This window comes from Lineus longissimus, chromosome 9 (assembly GCF_910592395.1).
Source record: "Lineus longissimus chromosome 9, tnLinLong1.2, whole genome shotgun sequence".
Taxonomy (NCBI): Eukaryota; Metazoa; Nemertea; class Pilidiophora; order Heteronemertea; family Lineidae; genus Lineus; species Lineus longissimus.
The window spans coordinates 18,306,914-18,325,642 of NC_088316.1; the positions used below are offsets into that span (position 1 = coordinate 18,306,914).

Here is an 18,729-nt window from a genome sequence, read left to right on the forward strand (position 1 = left end):
CTAGACAGGCATATAAAAAAAGCAAGCTTCAATTTTAACCTATTCTAATTTCCAGTCACTCGCAGATGGAAGGGAGAGCCAGCTAGCTTCTTGTAACCAGATGCCAGGAACAAATCAGAAGACTGGGGACACTGTGGTATTGCATAGACTCACTCTACTGGTGAGCCAGTAAGCAGCATCTCCGAGGCCATCAAGAGATAAACGCATGCAGTGTTAGAGATTAAAGATGCAGCACTGTCTCTTCGTGAGATATAATGGCAATTAAAGATAATTTAGGAGCCGTCTGATTACTCTCTGTCCCAACTCATCTCAGCCGCTATCTGCCGAGCTTTCCTAAGTGTAAATAAAGATATCACGTGTAATAAAAGATCTTTTTATGCCAACCAGGATTTAACCCTTAACTAAGCCAACCAACCAATGAAGAATCTGTCCCTGATGATTAGTCTAGAATTCTTATCAACACAGTATCTATATCAAGAGGACGAGGCAAAAGTCCCTCACATTGGTCACGATTTTCTCAAATCACCATGGAAAATCATGTATCATTCTAATAAAAGGCTGCAGACGGAAGCCTTAGGAATCCCTTGGGCCTCATATCATGAATATATGACTTTGTTATGGTCGAGGCTCTCTGTAGAATTAATTGTAACATCACCCTGTGGTGCAACCAATACCGAACAACATTGGTCAAATCAGCAGTGGTGAGGAAGATTGAATATACACTAGACCCTCCCTTAGTGGACACCTCTCTATTAAGGACAACCTCTCTATTAGGACACTAGTTTTGGACCCAAATTGGTTGTTACCATTCAATTTGACCTCTCCAATCAGGACACCTCTCTATTAAGGACAGCATTTGTCAGACCCGAGAGTGTCCTTACTAGAGAGGTTCTACTGTACTAGTATATTCACTCTTTAGTATGGTATTGTAATGGTGTCATCAGATTGTGCTACAGAGGAATCTATTGGTGGTGATTCTGCAACCAAAAGGGTTATACCTTCAAGACTCAAACATTAAACTGATCACATCAAGCATCATCCTAGCAAAGTTGTAAATAACCCGCTTTTGAAACTCAGAACATGAAATTGTATCATCTTTGATCTAGCGAAAATTGACAATTTTCCTGTTTGGATATCACGATGTCAAAGGCGCTTGCATATTAAAGACTGTTATCTTTGAGTGCACGAATTAGTGTCGCTCTACATCTGCTTTTATTCCTGCTTCCTGTCTCAGTGAAGATCTGGAAATATCAAAGCCACGATTTTATAGAGATGTAGGGACAGGTAAAGGCAGATCAGGTGATTGTCCTCAGATTTATGTAAAGATTTATATTGACAGATTAGCTCATATTCCTCAGATTTGTGCAGGGACAGGGAAAGACAGATTATGTGATCTGTCCTCAGATTTGTCTAAGGATGGGAAAGTATCCACAACAGCGGAATGTGTAAAACTATTGACAAAACAAGTTAGCCAACAATAAAACCAGTACAAATCAGAAGTATGGCATCAAATTAATATTTCCGACTTATCCCATAACTTTAAAATATGACAATTGATTTATTCATATTTTGTTGGCCAACCTGATTGGATTCTGTAGTGAAACACCAAGTAAATATTAAAACGGCACGTTTATTGAGTTTTTGGTATAAAGTAGAACCTCTCTATTAAGGACACCCTTGGGACCGACAAGTGCTGTCCTGAGAGATGTCCTGATTAGAGAGGTCAAATTGAATGGAAACAACCAATCGGGACCAAACCTAGTGTCCTTAATTGAGAGGTTGTCCTTCATAGAGAGGTGTCCGCTATGGGAGGTTCCACTGTATTTGTAATGGCATCCCGATATATGGCCCATGTGAGAAAACCAATACACCTGTAGCTGTGCCAATAAGCCTATAATCAACACACTTGGACTGAATCCTTCACTGACAATATCAATAGGCCTGAAAGATAAGGCCAGGGAAAAAAGTATTGTTTCTTGTCCCCACCAAGTTACAAGAATCCAATCTCAATCTCAGAATGTTGCAACAGCATCTTCCTGACAACTACAACAGAGACACATGCAAGAGACATGAAATTGGCAAAAAAAACAAAGCCATTAATTGTACCACAACCCATTTTGTATGGTAGGCCTATTCATTGTCATTGAAATGTATTCAATCTCACTATGTGAACTACATCGATTTTCTACTTCCATTTGTTGAAAAACAACCATTAGTTTGACACTATTAAACCATTGTTCAATCCCATTTAATTTATCATCACATTATGTTGGAAAAATGAAAAATACATGTTTTCCCATAACGGTTTTGTCGCTTTCATTGTCTAATATGATACCAACATATGAATTTTTTATTGTTCACTGAATGCTAAAACCAGTTACAAGATGTATTGATGAACTAGCTTTTAGTACCGGCCGCCGCGTCCCCGCCGCGGCTTTTCTTAAGACCATGCACCCTATTCATTTTACATTCAAACTATACTGGCTATTCTTACGACGATCTTTTTCACCTTAAAGCCTTCATCCTAACCCTAACGCTTACCCCGTCCCCAACCTAACCCTTACCCAAGCCCTTCCCTTACACTAGTCTCATCTCCCTTATCAGTTTAATTTCTGAAATCGCATAAATCCTAAGTTACGACTACACTGTTTAAGTCCCGTTATCCCATGTGTAGGATAGATAGATTTTAGTCAAGAGTTTGAAATAACCTGAAGCAGCTTGTATCCACATACTCACCAGTTATTCCCGTGATAAGAAAAAAGAAATCGAACCCCGACTTGCTTCAGAAATGTTCATCATCATATCGTCAACCCTCTGCTTTAGAGGGTCGGGAAAGGGTCCATCATCAGAATTTAGGAAATAGGAACACACACGAAGCGAAATGTTTCGGATTTAACTTTTATCACAGCGTTTCAAACAAGAATCCTACGCTAAACGAATCATAAAAGTATGTCTAGTCAATTTCAACTCCTCAAAAACAAGAAACTGATCTGCCAAGCTGTCCACACATAAAACAACCAATGTATCCACAGAAAATAAATCAAAAAAGATATGCAGAAATTCAGGGTAAATACTCTGGTCCAGATAAAAGTAACGTGTCTCTGTTTTCAAGTATTCCTCCGAGATAAATCAATTAAAACGAATAACGAATGTTTCTAAAGTATTCCCAAAGAAGATGTCCTCAGATCAGATTCAAATCAACTACCTCTATCTATCGATCCAAAGAAAAACAGATCACAGTTCTTAATAGGACTATCCTTCCTTTGTTAGCTTGTCATTCTAACAGATCTGGCATATCCGATAAAACATTATTATCCATTGTGACAAACTCTTTAGTGTGTCCTCCGTGTCATGTCCTAGCTTATTATGACACTTGCAATCCGAGTGCACACAGGCTACATGCGGCATGTAACAGGTTCCTGGATACACCTAGCAACCACAAGATTGACAGAGAGTGTCACATCACATGAATGGCTCCGATAGCGCCGGTGACACGGACATCTGGCAAGATGTGAACAGAGATAATAGGCGGCACCACCAGAATGGAAGAAATTTCCGCAAGATTGAGGCTGCAACAAGTATATAGACACTATCAGCACGACTGACAGCTAATTGTTCCAGCATCTGTTAGGATTTAGAGTGCAAGGTTTTTTTTGGTTCTTCCGACTCAAAATCTTGAGGTCTGTGAAGTTAACTTCCAGTTCCCAGTTCCCAGTTACTTATTCGCGCCCATTTTGCAAGTTATCATTAGACTAAGTATTTCCCAATTCCCAATTCAAATTTATTTCAAATATCAACCCTCCAAAGTCCGTTAACACCATCGATTGGTTTTAACCCATTGTTACTACACCTCTCGATTCAAAATGCTAGCTTTTCTAGCTTTTCTAGCTTGCTAGCACAAGTCTCCTGAGCCTATACCCAGAGGTCAAACTCACATCCGCTTTTTGAAAAACAATCGTTTCAGGTGACTCCCAGTTTCCATGGCAACCAATCCGTAGTCCATGAGCTATACGTAGATGTACACAACAATGATACAATTATGGCCACTTTGAATTTACAAAAAAAGCCAACATATATTGTTACAAACGCTTTTGTGAGGGGAATTATATAACATCATATTAGTTATATTGTGTCATAGTCCAATATGAGCTGTGAGTATCAATTAGGTCAATCATCATTAGTCATTGCCAATAGCAACAAATTAACCCTCCAGCTTCAAGTCCGTCGTTTGTTTTTTATTAATGGGGGAAGCGAATGATCATTTTTTGGATGCCGAGATTGCCAGAAAATTACTATCGAAATTCGAAATAGAGGACAAATCAGGATCAAAGCGAAGTCAAATGTAGTTTCACATTATATTTTCTCCTCAACGTGCGAGGAATTCCAGCCACCGGCAAATGAACTGAAACTATTTTCTCTTATTTGCTCAGAAAACTGATCACAGAACGATGATGCTTCCGATACAGACCTGACTGAAAGGAATGCCTGGTTCGCAGAAGAAAAAGATGGCAGAAATTAGTTGCAGTTAAGCTAGAATCTGTATTGATTTTGAGATAGCAGGGAAAAAGAAGTCACAAAGTTACACATATGCTGTCGTTGAAACCTAGAATAAAGTCAATTCTCAGAACTCTCTCTTTAAAGGACAAGACATGAGAGAGTGTATACGTAGTCTCCCTTAAATACCAGAGGATTATACTCAACAGATGAGTATTCCCCTCCAGACATATCCGAAAGAAGGTTTTTTTCATGCAGATTAGCCCTCTTTGAGACAAAAAGTGGTTTTCTGACTCCCAGAGATCCTACTGCCCCTAAAAGGTTTTAACCTTTAAGAATACGGCCCTGAACTTCTGACCTCAGAAAATATTCACGAAGAGGAATTCAATAATGTTTGATTTGTAAACCAAGCAATAAATACAAGGTCTTGTTTACCAAGTACTTTATCTCACTTTGGTATAACTTCTCATTAATATTTACAGTAAAGACGAGAGACTGGAGGGGTACTTCGCCGTGTAAATGTAAACACAATCTAACATGAACCGTGAACACGAATCAAACTCTTATATAGCGTGACGCCACGCTTTATTTGGCACTCCTGCAGAATTTTCAACGCCACACTTCCCCTGGCAGTTCTCCAGGACTTGCAAGGCATGCGTAGTAGAGGGGAATCAAAGAAATGATATACCACCAGACATATGATAAGTGGGCTCCTTCTGTAAAAAGTAAACCCCCACATATCAAACCTGGATTGTTAAGGTTAAAGGTTGCACTCACATCAATTCGTCAACAACAACTGTCACTATCACACTTCTCATATTGCGAATCTAGATTAAAGACATCATTTGAACAGTCGATTTCAGGAACGTAGAATAGGCTTTAAAATCACTGAGAGGATTTGAAATAGACACTTTCATCTTTCCTCAATCATTGATGTGTGGCTGTTTGTATCAGGATTCAACTGAAACTGCTCTTCATGGATCAGGACAGGGCATTTTTATAACAAAAAAACAACAACTAAACTCAAGACACAGTCCATTAAAAGTTTTCATACAAACCAAGTACCGGATTGAACTATATCGTATATCAACCCAAGGTATCGAAAAAAGTAGACAAAGTTCTTGCTATATCAGTTTTGTATAGATTTTTGCGAGACGTCTTAACTTGATACCTCACAGCAGAGAAATGAAATTATCTCGTATAGGTTTAGCAAATCTTCTTACGCTTTGAAGTCTGACAACCTCGAAAGACGAGCAAAATTGGCTTTACCTATGTCATCAGGTCATTGACAGGAAGTGCAAAAACGAGGAAGCTGGTGGTATGGGTAACAGATAAGGTCACCATGACCTAGACTGTACAAGATTTAAGCCTGAGAATTCACTTTGCTTCGTGCCAATTTTGAGAAAAAAGTCGAGCACACTTGGATTCCACTCTGGAGTCAGGCCAGTGAAATAAAGTGCGGTTAAAGAATCCAGGCTATAATGGGTAATATGATTGATTAGGGTAAGAAGTAGCTAAGGATGTTGTGATGAAAAATTGACGAAACTGCTAACTGAAGAAAGTTCCTTCATGTCATCATCACCCATGATCAAACCAGCAATTCTTCCAAACCTAATTTAATAAAGCTTCTTAACATCATCTCCCATGACTTAACAGTGCTACATCTTGCCTCCAGCAGAACAGTTCGAGCAGAACTATCATGGCGAGGCACATTCCTGACCAGTTGTGAAAATATCCCATGTTTATAGAAAACAATCCTGGCATGTTCGGCAAGGGAGTTTTATATCACACTGACATAGGAAGTCCTGCCAAGATGATCAAAGCTCAAATCACGAAATATCTTCCTCAGCATTCCTGACATTGCTGATGGAGAAACAATCTCATGTTATCACACATCAGGTACAAACATTGGTTCGAAAGGTGGGAGAAAACAACCAGACGATCGACAGGCTGTATTGATAATGGATTCCAAATAAATGAAGAGAGATGCTCTGCCATTAATCAACAATCAGTTTCATCACTACAAGTAAGGAATTCAAAGTTGCTCACTTCCTTGAATGGGAAACCAATCAGGCTGAATCAAAGCAGCAGTTGCAACAGCACCACTGTGGCTGGAAAAGGCTTTGACTTGATTGGCAACGAAGGACTTTCGGATATTATCAAGAAGTATGTTATCCACCCTTTCCGAGGCCCTTCCCCCATGAAATGCCAGTCTGGGCATATTCAATAGACCATATCTCGCATGTGTAAGGTCTTACTGCGTCTGGTGTAAGGTTGGAGCTGGTGATCTTGACGAAACACTGCCCAAATTTGATGACAATAGCGAGTATTTCACATTTCACAGTATTCAGATGGTGCAATAGTGATAGCTCACCAGGTGCAATTATTCCCAAGATAGTGTTCCTCAGTTGGAGTAAAGGAAGCAATTCATGTGATATACTAGACTTTTTACATAAATCTGGCATACAGAAGTTCTACTCCATGCTCAACTACACACACGACATCGTCTACTGAATGCTAAAAAAAGGCCTGGGAACAAACTGACGATATTCAATGCCATATCCCATTTCCGTTTTGACAGACAAAATTAGAGGCATAATTGAGCAAAGAAGTTGTTGTGAGTCGTTTAGTCAGGCCAAGGCTTGTTTACAATCATTATCTAAAAGACTTACCCACAAGTCAAAAAGATCCAACATCAGATCACAAAGGCAGAAGCTAGCATATCCACTTGTAAGGTAAGAGCATGTACACATAAATCTATTCAATCAAATCCAATAGGCACAATCAACAATAAAATGATATCTATCCTCGAGTCCTATTTAACTGACTAAACATTTCCATCCAAATGAAACAGAGCAACTGTCACAATAAATCCAACCGATTCCTCCTTTGAATGACAACAAAATACCTTATCACTTCAATGTCGGCAAAACATCGCTGGTGAAACTCTTCTTCCTTCCTCAACTTTCTCAACACAAGAAGCATAACCCCTATCCTGCAACCTGTGCTTTGTAAGTTTGATCTAGGTTGATTTCTCGAAGGTTTGATCTAATATCACATAAAAACAATCATTAGAATCTGCTTCCTGACTCACTTAATAGCCTGTACCTGTGAGACCAATAGGCATATCTAAGGGCCTATCCTCCTGTATAAAATGCTCTCGTTTGATCTTGTTTCAGGCTATCCTTATGCTGATCAGCTGTTAATGAAGATGGAACTGAGGTCTTGTCTCCCAAGAGCGTCAGCAAATGAGAGACCAGCAGCCCTGTAGATGTCTCCTCTTTCTGAAAGGAGGATACCTATGCACAACGTGCCTTAAGAGTCTACTTTCCATGACTGGGGCTAAATGGATGGCAATCCCTCGGCAAATGGCAGGCAGGTTTTCTGTATAATTCCTTTTTTCCTGAAGACCAAGAAAAATAGAAACTCTGGCTGTTTTCTGGTGAAGAATGCTTAGCTCAGCTTTTTTTATGTGTGGCTCTACCATCTGAAGAACACCCAAGAAGACCTTAAACCATCTCCACATTGAACGAAGGAACGGTATCTTTTAAAATGCTTTTGAAGCAGTTAACAATCCTAAATGAACTAAGATGTCTGGAAGCCTGATAATTATGATCCTTCTTATTTACTTTCGAGTGCTAAATCAGAGTCAAGATCAGATGTGATTAATTTTCTCCCAGCCTTGTTGGTTATTGCAGAAACCAAGAAAGAAGTCGTGGAAATGAAAAGAAATAGACCCCGCAAAGGCATAAATTTAAACAATTGGGTAACTTTGAATACCTGGCAGATGTTTTGCATCACATCAATTCTTTCTGCGGGGTGTTCAAAGTTTCTCATCTCTTGGTTTCCCAACTTAAGAATATAAGACGAGTATATTGCTCTATCCTTCCAAGGTGAGTCTTGGTTCAATCAGAAACCTAGCGACCCTGTCATGTTTTATCAAGCAGATCGCTTATCCTCTCATTTCTCCTCTTAAAGAGACTGTACCACGATGCAGACAACATAGCCACTGCCATCAATGAAATGCTATGTAACGCTACAGAATGTTCGATGCCGGTTGTATAAGCATGGTTGATGGTGTGATTGAGATTGTCTGATACAATACATCTTGAAAATGCTAATGGTAAGGCTATTCATATGATAGAAGTAGTGTTGGTTACTGTCTGGAGTCCTTGAAATGATTGCGAACATATTCTTGCCGAAGGCTTTTACTTGGCCATTCAACCACACCCCCAAACTTTTGAGATGATTTTGTGACAGGTTTCCTTTAAGATTATCAAACATCAATAGCCCCATCTTTCCTGACACATTAGATCCGGCAATGGACACTTTCAAGGAATGACCGCGTCACTTCGCATCGGCGGAGATTTCCGAAAGCGGTCTGATACCTGACAGGATGTCAGATGGAGGATGATGGGCCTCTTAGTATTACGATTCGATGTCAACCGCAATGAATCAAGGAGAACCGAGTCAATGTATAAAACTATGATTAACGATTTTGAAGCATCCTCGGGTGGAAATCAGAAGAAATAACATTTTCCTCAGGCCTTTCAGTTTTACATGAACACCTTTATACTTTGTAATATTTAGCCTATTTTAGGGATTTTTTGGGCTTCAGGTATTCAGCCTAATTTGGGGAGTTTTACAAATGGCAAACTGTTGAATTCATCCGCCAGAAGAAAATAATAATTTGGAGTTTCATGCCATTAGGTTATTGGACTTAGCAGCAGAATTCGGCATTTTGAGGTCCAGAAAATGTTTCCCCCAACAAATAGTATTAGGGGCTAGTCATCATATTGATTAATCAAGATGTTTGATTTCTGTTTTCAATGAAGCTACCGGCATGCCATCATCTATTGACTTCTTCAAGACTACTATAGGTAGTGGCCTCTGCTTCTGATTGAGCGAACTGAAGGCAAACAGTGCCGTTTTCTATGTCACAACCAGGCGTTCGCACCATCAAGTTACTGTCACGTGGCCGATAGCCGGATAGTAACTGACATGATGTAATTATGCGAGTATTCTATCTGGACCACTCTGGTAACATCGATTTAGAAAGTCATTTTAGTGTCACAACATTAGAGTCATTTAAAAGCAACTATCCATCAGATGTAATTGAATCATGATATTGATAATGATGCAGGATAAAAAATGATGGCTTATAGTCTTTCACAGTCTACATGATGGGACGTTGGGAGAAGGTCCGAAAAGTTACTCTAGTATCACCGATCTCAGACAAGTTTTTGTTTTATTCCATTTTTTCACTGTAATATCTAGAATTTCATCAACTACTTTAAATTTCATCCCACCCCTTTTATTCCAAATCCAGCATTCTCACATGGAACCTATGCCAGTTTAAACCAGCCTTGCATGTCAACATCTGAACTCTTAGCACGGCTGCAATTTTCTTCAATCTCTCTCAACATCCTGGCATTTGTAATCCAAACGTCTGGCACTCTATGATGCGGTTTCACATATTTGCTGACTGGGTGTGGCTACGGAAATACAACAAGATTTATGAGACGTTAAAAACACGGTTACTGGGTGTGGTAGGCGCGTAAACATGGTGAACGCAACATTTTATGAGGCGAGTAACAATGGGCGCTTCGATGAAATATGGTTTGGTAAGAAGATTTCTAATGCTAATTGGGAATGGTGACGTCATTGAGGAAGATCATTATTGTGACTTATCACAATGAAATGGGTAATAAGATGCATTTGGTACGATTCCAAGAGAATCGACTCGAATCTCAATTCAAATCTGCCAATGCTGACATGATTGGCGCCAAAAACTATTTCTTTTGACCCTGTTGACCTAGCTTCTAAGAGCATTTATAAGAAAGCTATTCAAACATTGAAATCAACTGCGAGCATTATCTATAATATCACCGAGCTATATAAATACGATATATTGAGAAAAACCTGCAGAAATATTGAATTATACGATTATCTGGAACTATTTGTACCCAATTACTGTTCCGCCAGCGTGTCCTCGTCACAATCATTGCGCCTAGCCTAAAGGCCAGTAAGGGCTCGCCTTCAGAGTGCAGAAAATCTCCGGTCTAATAGTAAAGCCCTGGTGGCTCAGCGATCAGAGCGTTGCGCTATTGATTCGGTCGGTGGTCACGAGTTCGAACCCCGGCGAATCGATTTTTTTCGTTTTTTTTAAAGTTTTCTTTCCATTTTTCATCCATGAGCGTTTATCAGGCGCGGATTCGAATTAGATTCGAACCCTGGCGAATCTATTTTTTCGTTTTTAAAAAAAGGTTTCTTTCCATTTTTCATCCATGAACGTTTATCAGGCGCGGATCCAAGGGGGTGCACCAGATACACGCCCCCTAATTGATATAGAATCTTTGAAATTGACCATTACCTTTTGGAACACTCCTGTCCAGGAATTTTGATGAGAAATGCAGTGCACGCTCCCTCTTCTGCCAGTTCCTGGATGCCAGCCCTCTTAAACCAAGTGATGAGTATTTAGGTTGTTTCAACATGACGAGCAGGCGGATCAATTCAAATTACATATCATCTTCCTCCAAGGTCACCTAAATCCCACACCCAAATTGTCCCTTCAAATCACGTACAATCGGGATCGTATTTAGAAAGCTCAGTGCACGTGATTTGATGGGACGATCTAATTCGAATCTGCGCGTTTAAACGCTCTCATGGATGAAAAATGGAGAAAAAAAACTTTAAAAAAACGGAAAAATAGATTCGCCGGGGTTCGAACTAGTGACCACAGACCGAATCAATATCGCAACGCTCTAACCGCTGAGCCACCAGGGCTTTACTGTTAGACCGGAGATTTTCTGCAAAGGCGAGCCCTCACTGGCCTTTAGGCTACGCGCCATGATTGTGACGAGGACACGCTGGCGGAAGAGTAATTGGGTGCAAATAGTTCCAGATTATCGTATAATTCAATATTTCTACAGGTTTTTCTCAATATATCGTATTTATATAGCTCGGTGATATTATAGATAATGCTCGCAGTTGATTTCAATGTTTGAATAGCTTTCTTATAAATGCTCTTAGAAGCGAGGTCAACAGGGTCAAAAGAAATAGTTTTTGGCGCCAATGATGTCTGCATTAGCGGATTTGAATTGAGATTCGAGTCGATTCTCTTGGAATCGAGTTAAAGTCGGAGTGCACATGCACAGCCAATTGCGATCGTATTTAGAAAGCTCAGTGCACGTGATTTGAAGGGACAATTAGGGTGTGGGATTTAGGTGATCTTCGAGGAAGATGATATGTAATTTGAATTGATCCGCCTGCTCGGCATGTTGAAACAACCTAAATGCTCATCACTTGGTTTAACTTTAGGAGGGCTGGCGGATCCAGGAACTGGCAGAAGAGGGAGCGTGCACTGCATTTCTCATCAAAATTCCTGGACAGGAGTGTTCCAAAAGGTAATGGTCAATTTCAAAGATTCTATATCAATTAGGGGGCATGCATCTGGTGCACCTCCTTGGATCCGCGCCTGATAAACGTTCATAGCTGAAAAATGGAAAGAAACCTTTTTAAAAAACGAAAAAATAGATTCGCCACGGGACGAATCTAATTCGAATCCGCGCCTGATAAACGCTCATGAATGAAAAATGGAAAAAAACTTTTTAAAAACGAAAAAAATCGATTCGCCGGGGTTCGAACTCGTGACCACCCACCGAATCAATTGCGCAACGCTCTAACCACTGAGCCACCAGGGCTTTACTGTTAGACCGGAGATTTTCTGCATTCTGAAGGCGAGCCCTCACTGGCCTTTAGGCTACGCGCCATGATTGTGACGAGGACACGCTGGCGGAAGAGTAATTGGGTGCAAATAGTTCCAGATAATCGTATAATTCAATATTTCTTCAGGTTTTTCTCAATATATCGTATTTATATAGCTCGGTGATATAATAGAACACGTTCGCAGTTGATTTCAATGTTTGAATGGCTTTCTTAAAAATGCTCTTAGAAGCGAGGTCAACAGGGTCAAAAGAAATAGTTTTTGGCGCCAATGATGTCTGCATTGGAAGATTTGAATTGAGATTCGAGTCGATTCTCTTGGAATCGAGTTAAAGTCGGAAGTGCACATGCACAGGCAATCGTATTTCAACTCGATTCCAAGAGAATCGACTCGAATTTCAATTCAGATCTCCAATTGCTGACATCATTGGCGCCAAATCTATTTCGTTTGACCCTGTTGACCTAGCTTCTAAAAACATTTATAAGAAAGCGATTTAAACATTGAAATCAACTGCGAACATGTTCTATTAAATCACCGAGCTATATAAATACGATATATTGAGAAAAACCTGTAGAAATATTGAATTATACGATTACCTTTGAATTATATGTAGTTCCTTGCTTCTGGGGGACAGGCACCCTGAAAAAAGTGTTGCTCTCTGACAAAAAAAAAGGTGGTGCGCGCCTCATGTACCCACCGAAATTCACAACTGCAACCCTTTTATCCACCCACTATCAATGCATTTAATCAGAACCATAACACAATAGCAAAATTAATCCGAAAGATTTCACTCAGTACGACAAACAGCATTTGAAACAGATCAATTATGCTTGATCCGCATTGGGACGATGACAACACCACAGGTAATGACATGTTACAGTGAAACCAGGGCGTCAGACTTCAAGCCAACGTTGACAAGTCAATATACACATTATCGATGAGATGGAGATGAAAAACCACATTGTCCTCCAATGTTTACATTGGACTTGGTGACAAAGACCGAATGAATTTTTGATATTGAACATTAAACCACTTCAAAACATCATGTGGGTGGCTGTCGTGAAGCCACATGGTGCGGAAATAAGATTATCAATTTGAAAAGCTTTGATTTGTCATTCTAAAATACCTTGGTACCGTAAAGTCAACTTTTAAATGGAAAATGCATAAGCCTCGTTCTGAGAGTGGAGTGTTTTGGACACGCAACCAAGATGCTCTACCAAAGTTCCCTCGGGTTGCACTAAAATGTGGAACCATGCACACAGCTCACTTCAGAAGTTTGAGGCTCTCAAAACACTGCTTCAAACACAAATCAGCCAAGGAAGCATCAACCACCCTAAGTTTTTTAATGAGCACTACACATATTTGCTGAGAAAAACGCTCCAAATAGCCCATTTGCGCGGATTTTAGCGTCACTTGAGCGAGCCGATCCGGACTTCCTATACGGGCTGCCGTAACATAATGTAAACAACGGCGCTACCGGCGCTCCGGGCAGGCGATGGATGGAATTTGCCAAATTCGCACATATTCAAGTTATTTCGTGGCCTATCTTTTTAAGTTTGAGGTATTTTAGAATAGAAATTGAACCCTCGGCTTCGGACCTTGGTTGAGTTACCAAGACACTCTCGGGTGGAGCTAAAATTTCGTCCAAACCCTCGCCTGTCGGCTCGGGTTTGGACTGTATTTTAGCTCCACCCTCGAGTGTCTTGGTAACTCAACCAAGGTCCTCCGCCTCGGGTTCAATTCCTTAATCCAACATGTCAAGGTATCTTCCATTTAGAGATGACTCTGCATAAAATTGTGAGCTATTAGAAAATACCTTGTCACGTTGACGCGTCTGCTTATTTTTTCGGCAAGTAAATACAAAGTACATGAACAGCATACTCCTTTAAGGACAAATCAATTAACTCCAGCCACTCCTAGTTTTCTCTATTGCAGCATCATCGCTAATGCAGCGAATAACCAGTGTTATATGGTTAAGTGGCCCAAATGACTGTCAACCAGCTATTACAGCCTGTCAACTTGGCTACAGCGAAATCATACCAAGTGCACTCGCCAAAATGAATTATTTTCGTTGATTGTCAGGAAAGTGTAAATGTTTGACAACCAAAATGGAAGAGCACATTAATTTTGGTATAATGTGGTATCTCTTTCAGGGCTGATGGCTTCACTGTCAGTTAAATGGTGATTAAATGCATAAGGCAAGTGGGATTCAAACTCAAACTTCAATAAGAGGCCCAAGAGACATTTGCTCAGTTGACCAACATAATAATTGGTGATCGACAACCAAGTTCAATTCAACTAACTTGCCACGTTCCACCTCTTCGACATTTCTCGGCCTCAACTCTCAGAATTATGATTTTACAATGGTTTCCACTGTGGCCAGTCCTCTATATTTCAATGTCACCTCTCTCGAAATAAAACTTTCGTTTTCAGTGAGAAATCAACCTTTTCAAACCCTCTTATAAAAAATTCCAAAGAGAACACTGGGTTATGATAGCTCTCCACGATTATCCACTCCTCACTAACAAGGAAAACCTACACGATAAGCTATTTTCATCAAATGTCAACGAATTTCCCTCAGCGGCAATATTTAAACAGCCGCTTCATTTCAATATACAGGCAAATAGATCATTCAATGACGTTATGCATGCCTTGGTTCTCCACGCTTAGCGACTAATGGAACCCTCAAAGTTTGCGCTACATGGTCAACAACGTATTTTGAGCAATTATACAACTATCACTCTGGTGCAACTAATATGGTATAAATGAGACACACATCTAATTCTATATTGCTATTCTGTTTGAACGAAATTACTGATGACGATTATGTTTAGTTCTGATGGCGGGTTTTGCCAGAGATCGAGCCAGAAAATTAACTCTTTGATGACCAAAAGCATTGAATATTTATTAATCCGATACATTAGATATTTGAATAGGTTTTAAAACATGTTCAAATATCTGCCTCACCAACTCAACTTGGTATATTCAACGACTCCCTTTCAGAATCTGGAGTTGGTTCTTTTCAATTTGACACATTACATTAGTCCTTCAGTTAAAGGTGGTGTAGCTGCTGATAATCCTGGGCCAGATCCAATAAAGAGTTACAGAGTTCTCTATAGACGCCAATTCTGGATGGCATCAAATTGGTGCACATCTATAATTCAGTAATGTTTCTCGATTTTGAATCATAAATTTATGTCATTGTCATAACTGAACTAAAATTGAAAACTTTCTCAATATCCTGTTTTTCAAATAGGTAAAATTGAAAAAACTAGACCATCAATTTGCGTCTCAGGGCTGAGTTGTTCAAAACCATGTCAGCTTAAACGGCGCCGTTAAGTCTTAACGTGAACATTTTAACGGGTTTAACTGAAAGAGATAACGTCCTTAAGGATACTTAACGTAACCGTTAGGGATAACGTGCCTTTTGTGCTTTTGAACAACTTGGCCCAGCACTTCAAAAGTTAAGAAAATGTTGAGAAAAAGAACTGTACTTACGCCAATCCAACGGCAAGTGAATAACCACGGATAAATTTCGAAACCTGAAAAAAAAGTTATCCAAAAAAATAGTTATCCAAAATTGGGAAAAACTTGCATTCCGTTCATGTGATCCATGTTTTCAGCCACCACAGTCCCGAAGTCAGTCTGCTTGAGCGGGGCCCTGATCGGTAAGGGGTCAAGCCGCCACGACTCATCATCCATGGACTTCTCCGAGTTGAGATCCTCGTCAGCCATGGTCCAGTTAATTGTCCACGACCCTTTGCAAGTATATATCAATTATGTGCCAATCTAACATATATGTTCCAAATTATATCACTGATATTGATCATTTTTGATCCAGTCCCCGATGAAACCCAGGCTGCATTGAACTAGCGCGGTGGTTCTTAGTTGTGATGAGCTCCCACACCCTAATGAATTTGTAGATTCCTGCGTTAACTAAATGGAAATGATCTGATGACGCTGAATTTAAACGCTGGTAGAGTGATTGTCAAGCCTCCGATTGGTTGGTTGTCTAAGCGGGTTTTGCCTGCAGGTTACAACAACTTTCCGATCAACACTTATCATGTGAACAATTATTGGCAAAAATTATTGCCTCGTTGATGTTTTGCATAAAGACGGTTATTTGGAAAAGGATGCTGTTAAAGGTGTATATCAATGCGGTTCCTAGTTGTTGTCAAAAGGGCATTATAGTTTGAATGAAACATGTTTCTTCTTCCTCCCTCTTCTTCCTCCCCTCTTCTCCCTCACCCTCTTCCTCTTCTTCCTCCCCTCCTCTCCCTCATCCTCTTCCTCTTCTTCATCGTCTCTGATACTGTGACCACCGTGCATGCCCCCAGCTGCACACAATAACAATCTAATTAATATTAATTGCTTATTACATTATGGTAACTAATTTATTCAGAGTCCAAAAATCAACAGTATACGATTCTGCTCCACACACATATTGGTATACAAACAGCGCAGCACCACCCGTGCCATGGGCAGTTTGTATGAATCTGATTTATGTAACGCTAAACCTATATACTAATGCCATAGGTTCAAATAATGAGGAAAATCAACCATCTCTATAGATTTTTACAATTAACCGTAACCGTGGGAAGAATAAAGAAGACAATTATGATATTGTTACAAAATATTTCAGTTTGTTGATTTATACCAATACTTCACTAACATGACACTTTGGCCTTTTAGGGTATGGTGATGGGGTTTGGGTTAGTGCCAAAGATGGCTTTTAGCATTCGTCATGTTTATGAATATCATAGCAGAGAATGGCCCTCCAGTGACCTGGAACTCTAACCGATGACCGACCAAGTCCCATTTGGGACACATATTCATATGCAGTGGAACCTCCCTTAGCGGACACCTTTCTATTAGGGCTGTCCTTGATAGAGAGGTCCTAAACTGTAGCTTGAAGTGTCAGCTTCATATTGAGACCACTCCCATCTATGTATCTGTTGTGGTGACTGAGATATTTATGATTATGTTCTAAGAAAATATCAAGCTTTTTAACAGTATTGTTTTGAGAAAATCTATTTTGTAAATCAAATTATGACACTTTCAATTGGGTTTACTGCATTTAAACCCGTAACTTTTCCTTTAGGTATTCCATCTTGTGCAGTTTCACGTTCTTCTACAGCTGTAGGATCTACTGCCTGAGGCGACCGATTCGTTAATGGCCGATAGACGGCAAGAACTCTTTAATTGACATAAACACGATCATGTTTCAAAAGATCAAATAAATTGTACGCTAAATTGTATTGTTGTTAATTTGATGCTTTGTTTAGGATGCTCAATTTCCTCAGAGATAAAATGATCGCAAGAAAGGGTTACGTTAAAGTACACCAGGGGTGTTTAAGGGGGTACTATAATTGGTGAGGAGAAGGGTCTCCCACAGGCCACTGAATCAAGGGTCAGTCAGGGGTTAGAATATTGTAGAAGGGTTAAGACAGAACAGGAATGATATCAACAGTTTCTTCAAACCATAGACACCAGTATGCCAAAAGACTGAGTTAATATCGATCACCAAGAATTGATACAAGGTCTGGGTTCATATTGGGTGGGGCTCATATCTATTTCAATGATAATTGCCACCAATGTTCAAGTGAAGACTGACAATATCCATCATTTGTATATCACGCTTTATCAAGTACTGACCTGTTGTATTTAGTCATTGCTGTTCTAGAAGGACTTGTAGTCTCCCTATGACGGTTCAAGAACTGCAGGAACATCCGTTAAAGACTCATGAGGTTACACATTCACTTTGAAAATGCCTTTTAAGTTATTCATTGGAAAGTTTCATAAGTCTACGATCGTATTACACCCAAGAAAAGAATGGCTCACATTTTATGGTCTTAAACCCCATCGAACATATGACTGGCTGCTGTAATGACTACTGTCGGCTTGGGTGTGGTACCTACGACAGAGCATAACTAATGTACAGAGTTTTCTAGCTGTTTATATCGAAATATCGTGGATGACTACTGAATTTGTATACGAACTATTTCACTAAATTGACCCTAGTGGCAGAGCTCCATTGTGTGTGTGTTTGGGGGGGGGGGGGGGGGGGTGGCCAACTTATCGAAACAGTCAATGATTTTCCAACATCATGTCAGAGGTGAGGTCAAACTACTTCTTTCCCCCACAACAGAGCTTCGCCACTAAGAGGTGCTGGTTAGGAAAGGGGCGAATTCTTACTTCATCCCAACCATGTCGCTTCCAAATAACGCTGACATGCACATAATAGGACTGCCCCCTGAGGGTCACTCTCCATTACATCTGTAGAGCATCCTTGTACTCTGACTTTTCAATAGACCCCCTCCAGCTGGTCACAGCCATATGAAATCCCCACCCCCTTTTGCTGGTAGGCTTTCAATCCCCACCCACTTTTGCTGGCAAGCTTTTCGTTTCCCGGCAACTGCCGCGAGTCACCCCTCGCGAGTCGGGCGCCACTGTCCCTCTGAATGGGCCTCAAATACACCTGATATACGTTGGGGAGTTGGGATACGGTA

General features: G+C 40.2%; 1 protein-coding gene across 10 annotated transcripts in view; it reads right to left on the reverse strand.

Annotated features, from left to right (window-relative positions):
• LOC135494022 (transient receptor potential-gamma protein-like) overlaps positions 1-16,156 on the reverse strand; it is an 83,236-nt gene extending 67,080 nt beyond the window's left edge. For 7 of the 10 annotated variants that reach the window (XM_064781769.1, XM_064781768.1, XM_064781767.1 and 4 more), the window contains exon 1: positions 15,816-16,156. In XM_064781769.1, the coding sequence (XP_064637839.1) occupies positions 15,816-15,955 (140 nt within the window). In that variant the 5' untranslated portion in view covers positions 15,956-16,156. Of the gene's footprint in view, positions 1-2,736; positions 3,416-15,718; positions 15,764-15,815 lie in introns of those variants that run through there. The other 3 variants (XM_064781771.1, XM_064781770.1, XM_064781773.1) reach the window with 3 other exon arrangements.
• Positions 16,157-18,729: the final 2,573 nt, after the last annotated feature.